The 16,482-nt window shown below is 38.2% G+C and overlaps 1 protein-coding gene across 1 annotated transcript in view; it reads left to right on the forward strand.

Annotated features, from left to right (window-relative positions):
- Positions 1-16,482, forward strand: part of LOC136866754 (cilia- and flagella-associated protein 52) — a 256,308-nt gene that overhangs the window by 67,979 nt on the left and 171,847 nt on the right. The window contains exon 5 of the mRNA XM_067143864.2: positions 2,278-2,464. Coding sequence (XP_066999965.2) covers positions 2,278-2,464 — 187 coding nt within the window. The remainder of the gene's footprint in view (positions 1-2,277; positions 2,465-16,482) is intronic.

Raw genomic sequence — 16,482 nt, forward strand, 5'->3', positions numbered from 1 at the left:
CTTATGGTATTAGGTTGCAAGGTCAGGGGAGTCTAATTTTCATGCCTTTCATGCGCCTTATCTTTCTTTGGCCGATATCTTCATTTTTTGAAGTATCAGATCCCTTCCATTTTTTCTCTTTGATTAGTGTTAATAGAGGATGATTGTCTAATTATACTTCCTCTTAAAACAGTTATCACTACCAACACCACCACCACCACCACTGCATTCGAGGCGTGCGTGGGTTCGAACCCCACCATCGACTGTCCTGAGAATGGTTTTCTGTTGTTACCCATTTTCACTTCCAGGCAAATGCCGGGACAGTTCCTAACGATATGGCACATCTCCTTACCCAATTTCATTTACCATCATTCATTTCATCTTCGTTAGCTCCTCATGTAAGGTTGGCATCGGGAGGGGCATCCGGCTGTAAAGACATGCCATATAAATTCATCTCACCTCATCCCTGATGCCATATCAGGAAGTGGGACTAAATGGTGGACAGACATACAGACAGCATTTTCACAGATTTTGAACGTTTGAAAAAGATGTAACTTCAGAAATGATTAACAGCAATACAAAGCAGACAAAAAAGACACAAGCACAATGAGAATGTAAGAAAGTAATTTTACAAATTTTTTTTGAGATTGCAGCCAATATTCTTCATAAATTGCGTAGAGGTTTTCTCAGAATATGTTTGTATTTCATATTGTTTCTGCAGCTGAGCATTTCCACAGGTTTATTCCAGAATTCAAATATCCTCTGCACCTTTGCTAAATTTTATTATGGACGTGAGGGAACTATTTCGTACAGTCATTGCTGTCTTGTCAAAAAATTATGCATGAAAATTATGACAGTACCCCTCATGTTTCACAAAATGTAATAAAATGGAAGGGTGTTTCAAGGAAATGAAAGATTTATCAATTGTATTACCGCTAGTTCTTCCTGTGACTAATGCCATGTTTGAGCAAAGTTTCTGAACAATGTACCTTACACAAACATACCTGAGAATGACTATGACCAGCGAATGCCTTAGTAACCTAGCAGTGATTTAAAGTTAGAAACAGAAAAGCTCAAGTGTGAACCAAAGGGCCTACATTGACAAGTTTGCCTCAGAGAAAGCTTGCTAACTTAAATTCACCATATAGTATGACCATGTGAGTAATAAATGTATTTAATAATTATTTTACATCTGTATAATACAGCATAATCATTCTGTTAAATACTGTTTAATGTGAATGCATTAATGACATTTTGATATTATGCAGCAAAAATGAGCATGTAAGTAGCTTTAAGTTTGGGCCCACCCAAAATATTTATCCTAGAACCACCACTGATACCTCATACACAGAATTTGACCAGCCATCTTATCTGTAAGATTCCAGATTTACCTCAACCACCCTGTACTTCCCTCTAATGATGGGAATTCTTCTTGCTCAAGAGTCTTGAGGCTGGCAGCCAAAATCTTGAGAATCTCATAAAACCTATTGCGCCAAAGCAAAAAGTGCTGCATACTCTGCACATGTATGCAAACCACAATGTCTTGCGAACATCTCTTCGCAAAGTGTGGGACATGAGTTTTCTTTATCAAAATTGTTGTAATTTGTAAGTCTAGTGCAGTGAGCACTCCATTCATTATGCAACGTTGGTATGTGAAAGATCTCTGTCGACAGACTTGTGTTTACCTGACAAAACTGATTTTAAAAACTCATTTTTTCTAATAGAGTTCCAGTCTCTCTGCAATCTGATAGAGAAAAATAGAACGTTAAAATTGACATACAGGTAGCCTAAATAGTATCAAAATCATTTACTGTTTTCCTCATCATCTCCTCAATGTAGTAATGTGTTTATATTTCCTTATGAATAAACAAGCTAATTTTTTACAGTATTGTACACAGGATCCCTAATTCGGTCTGGCATTGTTTCCATTTACTTGTGCCAGGCACCTCTTTATCATCTCGCTTATCTGACCTCCCTCGGTCATCTCTTGTTCTCTCCCAACTCCGATAGTATTTGGTCTGTGAGGTCTAGGGATTCTTTCAGTTTCATGTCCTTCCCTTCCTTTTGCTGATGCTTTCATTCTTTGAAGGGTCAGTAGAGCTCTTCCCATTTTTCCTGTGATTAGTGTTAAGGGAGGATGTTTGCCCAGTTGCACTTCCTCTTGAAATGATAATCACCACCACCATCCACTCTAAATGCCGTTATTGTATGTAAAAAAGATGAAAAAAGATGATAATTGCAACTTATCAGCATATTGGAGGTCTGTAATATGCTAATTTGTAAGTTTATTTTCTCAAGGTTGATGAACGAGATGAATTTGCATATGGTGGTTCTACAACTGGAGATATAATCAAGGCTCGACTGAACTATGACTATGATCCCAAAATTCTTGACCCTCTGATGAATCCAGTACTTATTGGCTGCTATGCAAAGTTTCCGATAAAGAAGGCTGAGAATGGAGACCCTACAGTTAGATACAGTAAAGGTATTATATCACATTCCTTTATTCCTATTTTTGTATATTTTTTAGATTATATTAATCTGTGTACATTTGTTCTTCTGTGTCATCATAATTTACTAAAGGCTAAGGGTAGGGACATGTAGAACGCTGGGAAACCAGCTCAATTGTTGCTTGTGCTCGTCATTTCTTCCTGCGCTTGCAAGCGCTAATAGTGGAAACAGCACCAGTTACCTTGGAACTTCTGATGGTGAAAGATGTCTTCTTCGAATGAGAATGAACTGATCCTGCTAGAAAATATTCATTTAAAAATTTCATGTAGAAAGAGTGTAGGAGTCCATGAAATTAATCGTGGAAGGCGGGAATTTGGAGAGTACCATCACCTTTTCCTGCAACTCAAAATGGCCCCTAAAAAGTTCTCTAGCTACATGTGAATGGAATTGGTGACATTCAATTACATTCTGGAAAAAAGAGAGGAAGACATATCAATGACGTGGTGCAACTGGCATAATCAGCACTTACCTTCAATTTTCATGGGAAGGCTGATACCCTTCCAAGATTTATCGGAATGGAATGTTCTTTGATTCTCTTGTGCCATACAGTACATCTTTCATATACGAGAGCTATTAGTTCCTCGCTGTCAACCGTGCACTTGTCTCTGAATTAAAGAAAACGAACTGTCACAACGTGAGATAAACACACAATCCACCAGGCGACTACCAGCGTGCTGGAAGCTGGCAAATAAATGTTTCAAACTTTCTTGTTCGTTGGTTGGCGCCGATTGCAAGTTCCGACAAGCTCAGAAACACTTCCTTAGTGTTCAGCTACGTTTGAAAGTGAGCTGATATTTCCTCTCGCTTGTTGCCGCTTACCAAGACCGACTCACCTGCGCTGGCAACCAGCGTTCTACATGTCCCTATCTTAAGATTTGTTACTACAACCAATTTTCGCTGTCCATTGCCAGCATCTTCATCTTATGCGAGCTGCAGCTCAGTGTTCATTTACATGAAGAGGAATGAGTGATTGGAATAATTTATCAAGGGAATTGTTTGATAAATGTCCAAGTCCTTTGAAATCCTTTTAGAAAAGACTAGGTTAACAATTGATAGGGAATCTGCCACCTGGGCGACAGTCCTCAATGCAAAGCAATATTTATTTATTTATTTATTTATTTGTTTGTTTGTTTATTGGTTTTTTGGTTTGGTTGGGTTGGTCGGTCGGTCGGTCGGTTGGCAGGAAGGAAGGAAATATTTGTAAATATAATTTTACTGACTACATTTATTTGACTTTGGTAGAAAGCAATTGTGAAATGAATCAGATTATTCTTCTTCAAACTGCACTGAAATACTAAATGTATACGGCACATACAGCCAACGTTAAAAGGATGCGGACCAGGATATCACATGCCCATAAAATAATTTCAGGAGCCGATGACCTCAGATGTTAGGCCCCTTTAAACAACCATGATGATGATGATCATCATCATCAAAATAATTTCATAACAATTGGAAAGAAATAAGAATGTAGCCCTACTACTACATTTGAAATAACGTATTTACATATTAAGATGTGTCACTAGATAAGAGAGTGTGTAAGTATGGTACTCTTCAGTTATACAGCCTAAGTTAATATTTGTTTGCCAAAAAAGACATAATATTTATCTCTTTTTTTACATGCTTTATTTTCAAATTTTTAAAAAATGTAAAATTTAAGTTGAATATCATATCTCTTCTAATTCATGTTCCCTTAAGATTACAAGTTCATAACCTTATCTTATGAACTTCAGGTATGGGTGAAAATAATTTTTAAAAAGATTCACCGGGACATACACTTTTTGCTATGCTTGCAAATCTTAGTAAAATATTCACTCCCTTCCTACATTTGGGTGAAACCTATATAGAAATTAACTTATTTCTAAAAACTCGGCTAGTTTTAATAAGCAAAAGGAAATCTGGGGGCTATGGGCCTTTATGTATGTTGGATACTGCTGGTCAAGGATTAGAGAAACTTTTGCAGCCAAGAATACTTTCAGCAGTTCAACTAGCTGGGGACCTCTGATCGTCAACATGGTTTTCGAGGAGGACATTCGACAATCGATGCAGCATGGAAAGTGTTGAATACAGCAAAAAGTGCACAAATGGGTAACCATCATTTTCAAAAAGTGACACTCCTTGTTACTCTGGATGTTATGAACACTTTCACCTTGATAAGGTGGAAAGACGTATTGGAAGCGCTTCAAAAAACTTTCAAACTACCAGAGTATCTCATGCGCATAATGAGAAATTAATTGAAAGATCATACTCTAGTATATATTGTAAAAGATTATAAGATCACCTTATCTTATGAACTTCAGGTATGGGTGAAAATAATTTTTAAAAAGATTCACCAGTACATACACTTTTTGCTATGCTTGCAAATCTTAGTAAAATATTCAATCTCTTCCTACGTTTGGATGGGCAGAGAGTGAAACGGCTTACAGCTGGTGCAGCACAAGGGTCCATCCTTGGCCCAAATTTGTGGAACATTGTGTATGATGGATTGTTGAGGTTAGAGATGCCGGAAGACACAATGCTAGTGGGCTATGCTGATGATATAGCTGTTTTGAGCTCGAAATTTGGAGTTGGCTCAGTTTAAGCTAAATCAAGTGATGCGACGGGTGAAAGATTGGATGGCAAATAACAGATTACAACTGGCAGATCATAAAACAGAGATCGTTCTTTTGACAAGAAAAAGGAACACGACCATCATTCCAATGTGTATTGGACAAACAGAAATCGAAACATCTAGAAGTATAAAGTACCTCAGAGTTACATTTGATACCAAACTTACTTCTTGGGATCATATCAAACGGGTGACAGATAAGGCGGTGAAAACAACTCTTGCCCTGAGTAGAGTCCGTTAAAGAACGTTAAAGGTCTGAAGTCTAGCAGACACCAACTTCTGATGTCGATAGTTCACTCGACACTTCTATATTTATGGAATATTACCGTATGCTTTCTCCAAATATTTTCTTTTCTTTTACAGTTCATCTGAATGTTTCCTTATGTTTTAATTCTCTTATTCTACTTGGTAATTCGTTGTAGACTTGATATCCATATAATAAGAACTTTTCTCTAGTAAAGGTAACCTGTGGGATGGGAATTTTAGTATATGTTCATTTCTAGTACTATAATTATTGTATGATTTACTTGCATGCACCTGCAGTGTTCTGGTGAAAGTGGTTCAGAAGTCCATAGAGATAAAATGAGGTAGCGTTGGTACTCTATTTTTGGTGAGGTAAGTAAGGGTCTGCCTGAATAGTGAAATCCTGAAAATCTAATTGTTCTTAGTATTATTATTCTTTTCTTTTTCTTTCTAAATTTTGAAAACTTCTAAGTATTCTGGTGAATTATCCCAAATTATTATCCCGTGTGTAAGAAATTACTGAAAGTAGCTATGATAAACATTTTTAATGATTTTCATATTTGTTGCTTTTGTTATGCATAATGTGTTAAAATAAGCTGTTTTCAGTGCTTTTCTTCTTAGAAATGAAGTTAAAATGACCATTCTGCTTAAGATTTGTAATGGAATATGAACCTAATATATTGAAGGACTGTATCCTGCTATTGTTTCCTGTTTGTAATCATGTTGCCTAGAATGTGTTTGAATTTCATTACATTAGTTTTGTTTGTGTGTATTTAACTTCAAGCCTTTAACCTTGAATCAATCATTTATGCTGTTCGATATTTCTTCTATTTTGTTTTCTAGGCTTCTGAAATTTTTATCGCTTGTTATAGCAGTGGTATCATCAACATGCAAAATGATTGTCCTGTAAACACCCACAATTTCCTGCATGTCATAAGAGCAACTTAGAGGGCTCCACGGCCTGTTAACTTCGGAGTATAGTTTGGCGACAATGGGGCCCTTGGCCGAGTCCTGACATTGCTTCCACTTGTGCTAGACTCCTCACTTTTACCCATCCTATCCGACCTCTCATGGTCAACTCTTGTTCTGACCCCAATGGTATTACGTATGAAGGCCTAGGCAGTATCTCATGTTCACGCCCTTGGTGGCACCTGTCTTTCTTAGGCCAGTATCTTAATTTTCAAAGTGTTGGATCCCTTCCATTTTTCTGCTCTTATTAATGTTAATGGAGGATTGTTGCCCAGTTGTACTTCCTCTTAAAAAACAATAATCACCACCATCTATATAAAAGTCTAGGTCACCCTCTTTCCATTTTCCCTAGTGTGATGTTGCAACAAAACGATTGTGTCTTATTAGATGTCTGAACAACTTCACTTTCCTTTTCTCTATTTCTCTGATGAGACTTCTCTTTTTATTTACTCCTCACAGCACTACAGTGTTGCTTTTTCTTTCAGTCCAGCTTGTTTGGTTCAACCGTCTCCAAAACCACATCTCAGCTGCTGCTTGAACTTTTTCCTTTTTTGCGGGGTGCATATTTTGCTCCCCTAGGTTAGTACACTTCACATGCAAGATTTAAGAAAATTATTCCCTGGTGTCAAGACAAGTTTTATTGATTAATTCTTTTTATTTTGAAAAGTATTCCTAACCATAGCCAATAGCCATCTTCTTTTTAACCTCCCTTGTGTGTAGATAATTTTTTATTTGACGTTTATGTTTACCACATTGACTATAGGAATTGTTATTCACTGGAATTGCCTGAATGAACAAATACTTCCTTCATAAGGCTGCCTGTGAAGGAGAGTCACTGAAAAAAGTTTGTGTCAAGTTTCCAAATGTTGCAGCCGATGAATTTTGAGTTGTCTTATTATTAAAATGGTAACAATTGTGTAATATGTTTGTACTGTCTTTCTATCAGTACTGGAGTGAGGACATCATTCTTGGTCTTCTGCCCAGCTGGAGCTTCCAAGTCAAGGCATTGCATATTATTATTGAATATTTCAGCTTTATCACTACACCTGGCAAACTGGAATTGGAAAATGATGATATGATGATGATTATTATTTTGGCTTTATACTATATCCCTTGAAATACCTTCCATTACATTACATTAGTTTTGTTTGATATCCATCGAATAATATTAGAACTAATTATACTTCGGTTCAGTTGCTAAGAGTCTCTAAATGGTAACATTGACAACTCTTCTAGCAAATAGGAATATATCTTATAGCATATATTCTTTATACACAATATGGGCAACAATACACTTCAGGACCTGTTTTTTCCGCAGTTTCATGCAGATTCTTCAGCTTCTTTTGGATATCTTCTCTCCTTTAGTGCCAATGGCCGTAGTCGGGTTGAAACACTGGATCTCATGAGATCTCCGAAGTTAAGCAACATTGGGCGTGGTCAAGATTTGGATGGGTTGCCACACGCTGTTGGTGGTGGTGGTGGGGGTTAAGGGAATGGAGGAGCGGAAAATAACTGGCCACCCTACTGTACGTAAACTCCGGCCCAGGCACATGTCTGTGGAGGTTCGAACCTGCCTTTGGGCAGAATACACCCTACCTTACCTCCTGTAGTCTATGAGGGCAAGATTTCAGCGAAAGCCAAGTATTTAAATTTTAGGTTTTACCCTTTCTCTGCCCAAGTGTATTCCTTTTAATCATTCCACTTCTCAAATGCTTTTTCGCAGGTTCTCATGATTTACTCCAGTATGATGTTGAAGAGGAATGGTGGTGATTTGTCTTCTGTCTGAATTCTGTCTTTATTCTAAAATGAAGCCAAGATTTCTCTGAAGAACTTGATATTCAAGATGGTGTCTGTCAGTCAATTGAGTCATGAACTTGCTATTATTTTCATTCATTCAACCATGGACCACATCATTTCAACTGTCTCCTTCTTTGGGCTTGTCATTTGACCAATACTTCTGCTCTTGTTCTTGGTATTGTTCCTTTCTTTCCTGTGTTCATTCCCATTCCTGTTTCTAGTTTTGGCTTTTCTTGGAAACCACTGCATGCTTGAAGTTTCTTCTTGAGTGGGACAAACTCCAAGATGTCTTTACATGTTATCTCCAGTTCTTTGAGATCTCTTTCTACCTTAGTTAACCAAGCCCCTTAGAAGTTTTTGTCCTGAAAATAGTTAATGATGGCCTGGATCAGGGATTTAGATTATAAAGGAAGGATCCTTGTACTTTTCAGGGGGAGATGATATTAACCACAGGTATGGAGTTGACGTTATTGTGTCATCAATGATTGTAAAATCACTTTTAGATTTCGTTCCAATTAGTGATCGAGTATTGTTACTAAGGCTGCAAACGACACACCGACCTATGAATATCATCCAGGTTCATGCACCAACTTCTGACAAAGATGATGAAGAGATAGAATCATTCTATGATACATTGAATGAAGCACTGAAACTTACAAAGAAAGGAGAGATAACACTGGTCATGGGTGATTTCAACTCAAAGATTGGCCTCGGTGCTGAAGGTGATGATGTAGGGAGCTATGGTCTTGGTGAACGAAACACAAGGGGAGACAGATTGGTGCAGTTTTGCACAGAACATGAAGTTTTCGTTTCTAATACCTTTTTCAAACTTCACCCTAGGAGGCTATACACATGGACTTCACCTGCAGATAATGAAGAAAAGACTGTCAGAATTCAGATCGATTTTATTTTAGTGAAACAAGAGCTGAAGAAATTCGTGAAATCAGTAAAAACCTATCCTGGTGCTGACATTAACATTGACCACAACCCAGTAGTAATGGACTTTAAAATGCAACGCTTTAGAATTGCTACAGGGTGTGCTAAAATATCAAGACGCATAGACATCAGAAAATTGGCCAGTTCTGATGTCAGAACTAGTGTTGGTGCTGCTCTGGAAGAAAAGATGGAAGCAATAAAAGAGTCTTAACATACAGAAGTAGAATCCACAAGGAACTCTATAAGAGATAGCATAGCTCAAGTCCAGGAAAATAACATAGGATACGTCAACAGCAGCAAAAAGCAAAACTGGATGACTGATGAAATCCTGGAGCTTATGAATGAAAGGAGGAAATATAAAGATAAAGACCCCGTTAAATACAAAAATCTACACAAAGAGATACGTAGAAAATGCAGAGAAGCAAAGGAATCTTGGATGTCTGACAAATGCAAGGAAATCGAGGAACTTCAGGAGAAGCATGATCACTTTAACCTATATAAAAAGGTGAAAGAGCTGAGTGGTCTACAAAAGAAGCGATACAGACAAATATTAAGGAACACAAACAATGAGATTATTTTAGGAGTTGAAGAAAAACTTAAAAGATGAAAGGAATACGTCGAATATCTCTTCAATGATGACAGAGATGATCCTCCACCACCTGACGAAAGAATCAATTTAGCCAGTCCTGAAATAACAAAGAATGAAGTATTGAATGCCATTAAACTTCAGAAGAATGGTAAAGCCACTGGTTCAGACAGAATTTACGCCGAAGTTGTTAAAGTTATAGCTGAACAGGACTCAACCGGCCTCAGTCTACTAACATCGTTGTTCAACATCATCTATACATCAGGAAAGATACCTTCTGACTGGCTGAGATCAACTTTCATACCAATACCAAAGAAGCAGAACTCCTCCCAGTGTGATGATTACCGTATGATTAGTTTGATGTTCCATGTCCTCAAAATATTTCTGCGAATCATACACACCCGGATTTACAAGAAATGTGAATCTTATATGGATCAGACCCAGTTTGGCTTCCGGAATGGGGTCGGCACACGTGAAGCACTCTTCTCCTTAAATGTACTAGTACAGAGGTGCAGGGACATGAATGTCGATGTATATACTTTTTATTGACTACAAAAAAGCCTTCGACTCTGTGAAACATGAAAAGATGATAGAGATATTAAGATCGACTGGTATTGACCAATGCGATTTACGCATTATCAGCGCACTGTACTAGAATCAAACCGCAGATGTCAAAATTGACCAAAGAACATCAGAAGCGACTACAATCAGAAAAGGTGTTCATCAGGGTTGTGTGCTGTCACCTCTCTTATTCAACATTTATTCTGAGGCAATATTTAAGGAGGTGTTGTTGGAGGAAAACAGCAGGATAGTTATAAATGGACAGGCAATTAACAATATCAGTTATGCAGATAATACTGTTGTCATAGCAAATGAATTACCTGTGCTCCAACGCATGATAGACAAATTAGTCCAGCGCAGTGAAGAGTTTGGCCTGTTTGTCAACGCTTCCAAGACCAAAGTTGTAGTCTTCTCGAAAAGAAAAATTCCAGCAACCCTGTCAATAAACGGCAGTAAAATTGAACAAGTATCCTCCTTCAAATACTTGCGTACTGTGCTAGATGAGGAATGTGATTCCAAGAGAGAGATAAAATCTAGAATAGAACAGGCCAGGAGGCAATTTTTTAGCATGAAACAGCTCTTTACAAAATCGGACCTAAGTGTGCAATTAAGAATGCGAATGATTCGGTGCTATGTATTCTCCATTTTTCTTTTTGGGTGTGAAAGCTGGACCCTTGACCAAAATCTAGAAAAAAGAATTGATGCTTTTGAAATGTATCTATATCGCCGCCTACTCCGAATACCATGGGTGCTGAAAATTTCAAATGACGAAGTTCTTCATCGCATGAAGAAACAAAAAGAACTATTACTTACTGTTAAAAAAAAAAAAACCCAATATCTAGGGCACATTATGAGAGGCGAGAAGTACCAGCTATTACAACTCATCATTGAAGGTAAAATACAGGGGAAAAGGTCTGTTGGCAGGAGGAAGAATTCATGGCTGAAGGACATCCGAAGATGGCACAACTGCACTTCAGAAGATGCTTTCCATGATGCAACATCACGTCCAGAGCTGGCTATGTGGACCGCCAACCTCCTCTAGGAGAAGGCGCCTCAAGAAGAAGAAGATCTTAGTTGCCAATCTTTGTGCGTACATTCACATCATGTGTCCATAGGTGATCTTGTATTTTTCCAGATGGTGTCAGTTATATTTTTCACATGGGTGTATAGTTTGTGGTTGTGCTATCTACTATATTCACTATTTTATTTGATAGGGGCCCAAGATTTTTCTCAAAATCTTTCTTTTCTTGGTCTCCAGTTTTTTCAATCAGGACTCTTCTGCTCATTGTGAGACATTCTGCAGCATATAGATGACACTGCAGTAGTGCCTGAGCTTCATATTGAAAGATATTGACCTTTGTTGTAGACACCTTTAGTTAGCTGGTATGCCATTTCCATATTATTTATGCATGATGTGAAGGTTTCTTTCTCGCAAGCATTGGGTTCCATCCACTCTCCTAGGTTCTTCAACTTTTCTACTCACTTCATTTTCCCTTGTGCCAACACTGGCTCTCTAGTCATTGGCTTGATATTTATTATGACCGCCATTTTCTCAAAGGAGATCTGGAGTCCTGCCTTCTCTGCATGTGCCCTAAGCTGATTAATTTGTTTTGTGGATTTGTCTAGGGAATCAGAAGAGATTGCAAGATCATTCGCAAATGCTAGACAATCACTTGCAAGGTTTAGGTTTCTGTAATCATATCTGACCCTGTTTTGGACTCCTTCATTAGTAATTTCTTTGAGGCACTCATGGATGACTTTCTCGAAGATACAATTAAAGAGCAGGGGTGAGAGCCCAACTCCTTGCTTAACTCCCGTCTTAATCTCAAAGGCACCTGAAATATCTCCTCCAAACTTTACTATAGAGGTAGTGCTGGTGAGAGTGTGCTGGATGATTGCTCTTGTTTTGTTGTTTAAACCAAATTCTTTTAGGATTTGTGTAACCTCGCACTAGGTCAACATTACATTACATCAATACATAATAATAAAATATTAAAAGGAATAAAACGGATGAGATAAAATAAAAGAAAAGAAACGAAAACAACAGTTACAGCACTCGCAAGGTTCAGAGACACGAGTAGCTTGAAGTAAAAACAAACAGGTTGACCAACATGACAGCTAGTGAAGGACATAGGAAATGGCTAGGATCCCTAAGAGGGTGGATGATTACTTGTCGTGAGGAAAGAAACATAGACGGCGATCACCTTTGAATTCTAAATTTACTAACAAAGTGAAAATAAAGAGCTGAACAACATGAAAACAAATGGAATTACAAAATAAATAAATTCATTTACAATGAAAATGAGTTGGCAGGTATGTGTTACTAGCGAAAGTAATTTCAAAATACATATTGAACAAAAACGAAAATTATACTTGTAAAAGGAGCAAATACAAGCACCAAAGAAATTAAATTACAAGATGAAAATTAAAGGGGCTTACAGGTTTGCATACTATATTATCAAATTAAGAAGAAAATAAAAATAAGGGTTAAAACTCGACGCAGGGTGTAAGTTAACTTGCTCCTGTACCAAAAACACTTCTAGTATGGCACAGAGGATAAATTAGCATACATCGAGGGATACAGATCTACGGGAGGCAATCCCGAAGGAAATTTAAATTTACACGTTACTTACAAAAACTTAACCAGGAAAAGGGAATGCTAAATTTCCTTTTTAATTACAATATTCTTGAACAAACAAAAAGGGACTTGCCTCCAAAAATAGAACGTTAATGACTAGTTGAAAAACTAATTCACTACAATGAACAAATTGGCGAATATGGATACCGAGGGTAAACTCCGATGCACTAAGTAAAATTTACATTTACAGTTAAAGTTCAAAAACAGAAATAGCGCTTACCCCAGAGGCTGGTATCCCCATGACGGGACAGACGAACAGTACGTCTGCTCCCTAGGCTGGTCAGAAGTTAAAGACGCGGAAAACATGTTTCGCTCTCGCAACGGAGCCAGAAGCCAGAAATGGTCCGATCACTAGGTGACCAATAGGGCAATCGCATTACTCCTGACCTACACATTCACCAATTAAAAACATTTTTATTATGACCAATAAGGTCTCTTTATTCTTGATGAGGTAAGTTCTTTGTAAGTTCGAGAACATTTCTTTATGCATCACTAATTTCATCACCAAAAAACGACATGTGGCAGTACACACTGCCTCAAAATTTATATACCAGTTACAACAAAATTTCACATAATAGTAATAAGTTCAATATAAATTGTTCAGTATTGTTCATAATTTCTTTTCCTCACAGGTTTAAAATGATTTTACAATAAAACAATAAATCAATGGCTTACACCTCCAATATTAAATAAAGTATTACATAAATTTTTCAAAATACAATGACGAGATTTCAATGACTTCCCCTCTTGCTGTCCCATCCGGTCACAATCTGAATTAGGGTGGAATGATCAGTCGAGTCATAGGCCTTCTTTATGCCTACAGAGGTCACAACAAACTTTTTGTACCCGAGCTTCAGATAGGAAAAGGATGGATTTCAGGTTCAAAATCAGCTCTGCCCATGAACACCCTTTCCTGAAACCATTTTGGTACTCCCCCGGTTGTGGATCTTGATGTTCCTCAGGCTGAAAAGCTTTTGGGAGATGTTTCTAGGTTATTAGGTGTAGAGAAATGCCACAATAGTTGATCATGCCCATCTTGTAATTTTTTTTTATAAAGGAGGTGAATCAGGGCAGAAGTCTAGCCATTAGAAAGTTTCTCGGTTTCCCAAATCTTGCAAGTAATTTCTGTCAGTTTATCCAGAGTTTTCTCGCCTGTATACTTCCAAAGTTTGGCACGTTTAGAGTCCTCACCTGGTGCCTTGTTGTTCTTGAGTGACTGAATCAATCAATCAATCAATCAATCAATCAATCAATCAATCAATCAATCAATCAATCCATCAATCAATCACTAATGATCTGCATTTAGTGCAGTCGCCCAGGTGGCAGATTCCTTATCTGTTCTTTTCCTAGTCTTTTCTTAAATGATTGCAAAGAAATTGGAAATTTATTGAACATCTTCCTTGGTAAGTTATTCCAATCCCTAACTCCCCTTCCTAAAAACAAATATTTGTCCCAATTTGTCCTCTTGAATTGCAAATTTATCTTCATATTGTGATCTTTCTTACTTTTCTTTCTTGCTTTCTTACTTTTAAAGACACCACTCAAACTTATTTGTCTACTAATGTCATTCTATGCCGTCTCTCTACTGACACCTCGGAACATACCATTTAGTTGAGCAGTTCGTCTCCTTTCTCCCAAGTCTTCCCAGTCCAAACTTTGCAACATTTTTGTAACGATACTCTTTTGTCGGAAATCACCCAGAACAAATCGAGCTGCATTTCTTTGGATTTTTTCCAGTTCTTGAATCAAGTAATCCTGGTGAGAGTCCCATACACTGGAACCATACTCTACTTGGGGGTTTTACTTTCTCCTTTACATCCTTACTACAACCTCTAAATACCCTCATACCGGGCGAGTTGGCCGTGCGCGTAGAGGCGCGCGGCTGTGAGCTTGCATCCGGGAGATAGTAGGTTCGAATCCCACTATCGGCAGCCCTGAAAATGGTTTTCCGTGGTTTCCCATTTTCACACCAGGCAAATGCTGGGGCTGTACCTTAATTAAGGCCACGGCCGCTTCCTTCTAACTCCTAGGCCTTTCCTATCCCATCGTCGCCATAAGACCTATCTGTGTCGGCGCGACGTAAAGCCCCTAGCAAAAACAAAATACCCTCATAACCATATGCAGAGATCTGTACCTTTTATTTACAATCACACTTATGTGATTACCCCAATGAAGATCATTCCTTAGTATTTTAACACCTAGGTACTTACAATGATCCCCTAAAGGAACTTTCACCCCATCAACACAGTAATTATAACTGAGAGGACTTTTCCTCACAACCTGACTTTTAACCCCGTTTATCATCATACCATTGCCTACTGTCCATCTCACAACATTATCAAGGTCATTTTGCAGTTGCTCACATTCGACTAATTTATTACTCTATACAGAATAATATCATCCGCAAAAAGCCTTATCTCTGATTCCACTTCTTTACTCATATCATTTATATATATAAGAGAACATAAAGGTCCAATAATACTGCATTGAGGAATTCCCCTCTGAATTATTACAGGGCCAGATAAAACTTCACCTACTCTAATTCTTTGAGATCTATCTTCTAGAAATATAGCCACCAATTCATTCACTCTTTCATCTAGTCCATTTGCACTATTTTTTGCGAGTAGTCTTCCATGATTTACCCCATCAAATGCCTTAAATAGGTCAATCGCGATACAGTCCATTTGACCTTCTGAATCTAAGATCTTGCTGGAATCCAACAGTTGAGCTTCAGTGGAATAATCTTTCCTAAACCCAAACTGCCTTCCATTGAACCAGATATTAATTTTGCAAACATGTCTAATATAATCAGAAAGAATGCTTTCCCAAAGCTTACATGCATTGCACATCGAACTGACTGGCCTGTAATTTTCAGCTTTATGTCTTATCACCCTTTCCTTTTTACACAGGGGCTACTATAGAAACTCTCCCCCCTGTGGGTGGGGGCGGTAGAATAACACCCACGGTATCCCCTGCCTGTCGTAAGAGGCAACTAAAAGGGGCCCCATGGGCTCTGAACTTTGGAGCGTGGGTTGGCGACCACGGGGCCCATAGCTGAGTCCTGGCATTGCTTCCACTTACTTGTGCCAGGCTCCTCACTTTCACCTATCCTATCCGACCTCCCTTGGTCACTTCTTGTTCTTTTCCGACCCCGACGCTATTAGGTTTGTGAGGGCTAGGGAGTCTTTCATTTTCATGCCCTTCATGGCCCTTGTCTTCCTTTGGCCGATACCTTCATTTTTCGAAGTGTCGGACCCCTTCCATTTTTCCCTCTGATTAGTGTTATATAGAGGATGGTTGCCTAGTTGTACTTCCTCTTAAAACAATATTCACCACCATTCACCACCATAGAAACTCTGCATTCATTTAGCATATCTGTGAACTCCCCCAATTTAGGCGGGAAACTCCCCGTTTTTGGCAGTATTTCCCGCCTCTCCCTTATTCTATTATTTCTCCCGATTGTAGCTAATTTTTTATTTTTGGTGAACTTCAAACATTTGTTTTCAAATCTCGCCATTTCAGCTTCATACACCAGTGTTCAGAAGTCCTTCGCTCATTGGCCGCTTTCAAATGAAAAATTGATGTTTATAAATACCAGAAATGCGCATGAGTGTGCGACGTTTTTTGAAACCTGTATACTGTGTCGCGTATATC

The sequence above is a fragment of the Anabrus simplex genome, chromosome 3 (assembly GCF_040414725.1).
Source record: "Anabrus simplex isolate iqAnaSimp1 chromosome 3, ASM4041472v1, whole genome shotgun sequence".
NCBI lineage: Eukaryota > Metazoa > Arthropoda > Insecta > Orthoptera > Tettigoniidae > Anabrus > Anabrus simplex.